This window comes from Aquila chrysaetos, chromosome 6 (genome assembly GCF_900496995.4).
Source record: "Aquila chrysaetos chrysaetos chromosome 6, bAquChr1.4, whole genome shotgun sequence".
Classification (NCBI taxonomy): Eukaryota; Metazoa; Chordata; class Aves; order Accipitriformes; family Accipitridae; genus Aquila; species Aquila chrysaetos.
The window spans coordinates 37,095,257-37,101,256 of record NC_044009.1 but is presented as its reverse complement, the minus strand read 5'-3'; the positions used below and the strand labels follow the sequence as shown (position 1 = coordinate 37,101,256).

Below are 6,000 nucleotides of genomic sequence, written 5' to 3'. Positions count from 1 at the left end.
ATCCCCATGGTGGGCCCTGGCGTGAAACATGGCTGCTCGTGCCTGGCTGGCACTTCTGGGGCAGCGGGGTGAGAGTGGGCCCCCACCTGCCCCCCAGGCCCCCTCTCTCCTCTCCCTGGGGGTGCAGAGATCACCCAGTTCCCGTCCAGCGCTGGGTGTCCCTGTGGGGCAGGACCCCAACCCTCTTGTGGGGTAGGATCTCCATCCCTCCCCGTACTAGGTGTCTCTGTGGGGCAGGCCCCAATCCCCCGCTGTGGGGCAGGCCTCGACTCCCTCCGGGTTTGGCCCCGCTCCACCCAGCGGGGCAGACCCCAGCCTCCTTGCGAGGCAGATCCCCATCCCCCGCGGGGCAGACCCTGACTCCCACTGCAGCAGGCCCTCTCCCCGTGTCGGACAGACCCCCTCTCCCCCCCCCCCCATTTCCTCTTTGGGGCATCCCCAACCTCCTGTGCGGCAGCCTCCCACCCCCTCTGGGTCTGATCCCCTCTCCTCTTTGGGGTGGCCCCCCCCGCCTCCCCTCCGGGGCAGCCCCGACCCCCGCGGGGGGCGGGCGCGGGGGCGGCTCTAGGACCCGGCGGCGCCGCGGCGCGCCCGGCCCCGCTCCGCTCGGCTCCGCTCGGCTCCGCTCCGCTCGGCTCCGCTCCTCTCCGCGCCGCGCCGCTCGGCTCCGCTCCTCTCCGCGCCGTGCCGCGCCGCGCCGCGCCGCGCCGCGCCGCGCCGCCGGGGGGCCGAGCGGCGTGTCCACCTGCCGGCCCCGCCGCCCGTCAGTCCCGCCATGGCGCTCGGCGGGGTCGGTCGCGGCGGCGCGGCGCGGGCCGCCTGGCCGCGGCTGCTGGTGGCGGCGGCGGCGGCGGCGCTGGCGCTGGCGGGGCCGGCGCTGCCCGAGGTGCTGTTCCGCTGCCCGCCCTGCACGGCGGAGCGCCTGGCCGCCTGCCCCCCGGCCGCCCGCCCGCCCTGCCCCGAGCTGGTGCGGGAGCCGGGCTGCGGCTGCTGCCCGGTGTGCGCCCGCCTGGAGGCCGAGGCGTGCGGCGTCTACACGCCGCGCTGCGCCGCCGGCTTACGCTGCTACCCCGACCCCGGCGCCGAGCTGCCCCTCCAAGCCCTGGTGCAGGGGCAGGGCACCTGCGCCCGCCGCCGCGACACGGCCGAGTACGGCGCCAGCGCCGAGCGCCCCGCAGGTGAGCAGCGCCCGGCACCGCGCACCCCGCGCACCCCGCGCAGCCGGCACCGGGGACCGCGGGTCGGGCACGGGCGCACGGAGAGCCGCGCACCCAGGACGGGGCACCGGGCGCCCCGCGCGGCGCGCTGCCTGCGAGGGACCGGGCACCGCGCAGCGGGAGCGGGCGACGGCGACCCGGTGCTGGGGACCGGGCGCTGCGCTCCGGGTACCGGGCACCGGGCACCGGGCGCCGGGGACAGTGCGTTGCGCGCTGCGCGCCGGGCACGGGGCGCTGGGCAGCGCGCACACGCACCCGGGACCGAGCGCCGGGACCGAGCGCCGGGGCAGCGGGCCACCGGCACGGCCAGGGGACAAAGGGATCCTAAAGGGTGGCCCGAAGGGGGTCCTCCCGGGGCAGAGGGACCCCTCGGCAGGGCAGGGCAGGGGGATCCCTGCGGGAGAGGGGCTGGGGGGGGGGGGGGAGAGAGAGTCCGGGCAGGGACAAAGGGGGCAGGAATGAGAGGGGCGCTGGAGTTGGGGGGGGGGGGGGGGGAAGGAGCGCGAGTGCGTCCCTGGGGGTGTGGGGAAAATGGGGTATTTGGGGGTGCAGCTACCCCGGGGGTTACAGAAGTTTCCTTGGCACTAGGCAGGAACCCCAGAGGTGGGGTGTAACGGGAGGGGGAATGCAGGGACTGCCCCGGGGGGCAGGGTGGAGGTTGGGGTCTGCTAGAGAAGAATAATCATGGGGGCAGATAAGGGCGACGTTTGGGGAGATGCAGCTGAGGGGAGAGGGAGTCCTTCGGGGAGCAGAGGGAGGTGGAGGTTCAGATTTGGGTTTGGTGGGGCAGGAAAATCACCCTGGAGGGTGACGGATGCCCCAAAGATAGGGGAGAGGCAGTGTGGGAGGACCATGTGCTGCCTGGTGGGAAGGGGGTGGCTGAGGAGCTGCGAGGGCCCTGCTAGGTGGGGAGCCCATTCCCTATGGCTACCTTCCCAGCAGAGCCCACTTTGGAGCTGGGGTGGCCGCTGCCCTCTGCCGTGGGGGTTCTGGCCCCTTCCGGCCCCCCTCATCCATGCTGGGGAAAGAGGAGCATCCCTCGAGGGCACAGCCCCGAGGACAGGGATGACAACAGGCTCCTGACCTGTTGCTGCGATTGCTGTGGGAGGGAGCGCTCCTGGGGATGCCGATACAGCAGAGCTTGGTTTTATTACTGCCTTCTCTCCCTTGTGATCGGCCGCAAGCTCTTTCCCTTTCCGTGGGATGTTGAAAATTGCCGAATCGGGTCTGGGAGTAGAAACCAGCACTTTCTTCTTTGAAATCACCCCCTCTTGACTTCTGCCTCCTTGCTAGTTTTGCTCCCATGTCTACAACTGGGGCTCTGACCCTGTTTGCATAACTAGTTCAGCAGCACGATTTTGAATTCCCTCCCTTCCCTCTTGCTGAGGCTTTATTTAAAAGTGCTCTGAACCGGGCTATACCTCTCGGCTTCGCTCCCCGGGATGATGGGAGCACAGCCGGGTACCTGTGCACGCTGCTCTGGGTACCTGCGCATGCAGCTCTGCTCAAGGGGAAGAGATGGAGAGAGGGGAGTGAAGAAAATCCAGCAGCAGGGAAAACTTTGCACGTTGCAAGCTGCTGCTTCTGTGCACCCAGGCTGCGACTGCTGCGGTCCCCACGCCTGTCCCCCCTCCTGTCCCCCCTCCTTTGCCCAGCTGCGAAGGGCTGTGGAGAGCCGGGAGTCTGGAGAACACGTTGATGTGAAATCTTGCTCGACTACAGAATATGAGCATCAAGGGAGTGAATTTTACACTCTCCAGAAGAAGCCAAGGGCATTTAGATTTCAGGAATCTGGCGCTGCCTTCCAGGCTTATGCTTTTACAAGAAGTTGAGGGGGGGTGGAGAGCATTGCAGTGATGGGTTGAGAGGTGATTTTCTGAGTTAATGCTGCTTTTTTTGCTTTTGTGAACTTTATTTCAGAATTATGTTACTTCGCTGGGTATTTTGCTTGATTTTACTACCTTTATTCCTTTACAATGAATGTGATTTATTTGAGCCTATCTCTGTGTGTAATACACACACACATAAATAGCACAGTTCAAGGACACTTTAATGTATGTGGTGCTCTGTATTGTCCATAGGGGGTGAATAATAAAAATACTGGCACATCCTTAACCAGTGTGATGTGAAACACGCAGCTGGAATATTCATGTCTTGGTAGAGGAGCTTGGACATCCAGAAAAGGGTTTGCTGTCTTCAGATTACAAAACTTTTAACAGGTTGTTGTAGCCATTAGAAAAAAAAAACCCACAAAACAACCAAACCCACAACAAAACCAAGACCCGAATCTGCCAGCTTCATTTGATACTCTTCTGTTCAGACTCACATCGTTGCTTCCATCTGCAGCGTGCCTGCAGAACATATAGGAGGGAGAGTTTACTTTTCGTTTAAAGCAGTGACAGGGAAAGCAGTCTGGCACCCAAAAGAGCAGGGATTGGAATTCGCTTTCAAATGCTGATGTCAAGCTAGTTTCAAAAGTGCCCTGAGAGCAGGTTTTTGCCTGCAAAAGGCAGGTGTTGAGGCTTTTTTTTTTTTTTTTTTTTTAATGTGCTTAAAGGTATTTGCCCTTTTTCCCCTTTCCAGCTTGAAAAGGCTCCTTTGGCTGATTCAGGACTGGAATGCAGAGCTCGTGCTATTCCTAAATTAAGAGGTTGGCAAGTTTTTTTGTCCCTGATGAGAGGCAGAAGGATTGCCCAAATGAAACAAGGAATAAAACTCTGCAAATTGTCCTGCTGTGGCTCCAGCATTGTTTAGTCTTCCACTTAGGTCTGTAAAGCCAATCCTGAAATGATTGTAGGCGGAAAGTAACATAAACCACCATGTAGCTAGGAAGCAGGGGATGTTGCTCATTGCACAAGAGGCTTTGGGTATTTTGAAGATGTTGGGAATGTTGGAACAAAATAGCAGCAGTCTGTGGAAATCAGGCTGAGAACGTCTACCCCCCCCCAGGGAGGCGAGTGCACAAACTCCCACCAATGGTGGGAGCGAGACGGAGGCTCAGCACCTCCAGGGATCAGGGCCTCTGAAATAGTTCCGATGCCGCTGGACCACACTCTTCTACAGTGTATTTCAGGTCATCGCGTAACAAACTTCACGTACTGCTGACTGGAACCGCCTGAACTGGGGACAGAGGGCTGTTGTTGTGTGCGCAAAGCTCAGAGAGTTCATGCCAGTCTCGAGCGTGTTTATTCTTTCAGCACCTCAGTGAGATCGGCATGCTGTTTTGCAGGTGGACTAAATGATGTGTGCCTGAGGCCCACCGGGACACAGGGAGCAGAGTGAGGGCTGTCTGTACCTCCTGTTAGCAGTCTGTGTCCTGGCAGATAATGTCCCAGTCCCCGATAGCCATCTTCTCTCCAAGCGGGTCTAGGGTGGCCCGGGACCAAATGGGTGCTGGAGACATAACATGCTTTGAGAGGCATTTCAGGTACCATTGGGGTCTCTCAACCTCTCCAGTCTCAGCCGGAGGGTGGGGATGCTGCCTTCTGCTTTGGCCATCACGAACTGGAATCGGGGGCTTGCGTGGTCTTGTCCAGCTCTCAGCTGCGGTGTCCTTCTCCCTTCCTTCTGCTGGGTTTGGCTCTCACCTTGTGTCAGAGTAGGCTGGTTCAGGAGCTAATCCTGCAGAAAGTCAGCCCCAGAAAACAATGTCAGTGGTTTTCTGTCACATCAATGACCTGAAGTGGCTCAAGGTGCAGCAGGGTGCCAGTGCTGCTCCAAGGTGGGAACTTGTGCTAGGAGGTGGAGCAGGACAGATCTTAGCGATGTCAGCAAATGTCCTAAATTATCTTGCCCAGGTTATGAGAATAGCTGAAGAACAGCCATTTTCTCCTAATGGAGACAAGGTCCTAGGAATAAAACTTGTTCCACTCTGAAAAAAGGGTTCTTGAGTCACTGTTCAAAGCTGACCAGTTAAGGGAATCTTTTTTCGCTTTGCCACTGCAGTTCAGTTGGGTTTGTAGTATTGCTTTATTTTGTTGTTGGAATATTTGTACTAATTCAGGGGGATCTGCCTCAGAACCCACTGCTGGCTATTGAGTCCTGCTTTGGAATCTCACTTCTTTATTAAAACAAATGTGTTTTTTTTAGTCCAAGTAACCTTTCCAAATGGAAAGAGAGCTGAGAAAAGAATGTGGCCCCAGGCAAACTTGAACTGGCAGGACTGTGGTTGTCTCGTTCACCTGGTCAGGGACTCCACTTTGAACTCCCATGATACAAAAACAGCATCAAAATAGTTAACTGTTAAAAACGCAGCTTGTTTTAGCATCCAACTAAAATCCTTATTTGGGTAGCCCCAAATGCCACACATCCTTCCTTATGGGTCAAATGTCAAAACCTCCATTTCCCCTTGGCAGGCAGCTGCTAAAAGACAGTTTAATATATTGCTCCAAAACACAGAAGACTGTGAGGTTGGAGGTAGCATAATATAAGTGGAATTTTAACAGTAACTTGAAAACCACGCCAGTAATGCTACGAGTGCATTTTTCACGTCCACTGAATTGCCAGGAAGACTTCTGCTTTTATAAGGAAATGAAGCATCCATCATGATCTGCATGTGAATGTGTGTATCTGTCCTTCTGCCCCCACAACTTCTGACCCTGTCAGTCAAGTTGGCCAGATCTGTGCTGCTAAAAAGTGGGCGAGGGGTAGAGGAGAGCCAGGCTGTGAGTGTACCCCTTGTCCTGTGCTAGACACCTTTTGAGGCAGAAACACATGAGCAAGAGAGAGGTTAGTTAAGAGTGCTGCAACCAGGCGTTCAGCTTGGCTTATGCAAGCTTGGACA

The 6,000-nt window shown here is 58.1% G+C and overlaps 1 protein-coding gene across 1 annotated transcript in view; it reads left to right on the top strand.

Moving 5' to 3' along the window:
• Window positions 1-713: 713 nt before the first annotated feature.
• The window catches only part of IGFBP2 (insulin like growth factor binding protein 2), a 63,722-nt gene continuing 58,435 nt past the window's right edge, over window positions 714-6,000 (top strand). Inside the window, exon 1 of the mRNA XM_030018815.2 lies at window positions 714-1,178. Coding sequence (XP_029874675.1) covers window positions 776-1,178 — 403 coding nt within the window. The 5' untranslated portion in view covers window positions 714-775. The remainder of the gene's footprint in view (window positions 1,179-6,000) is intronic.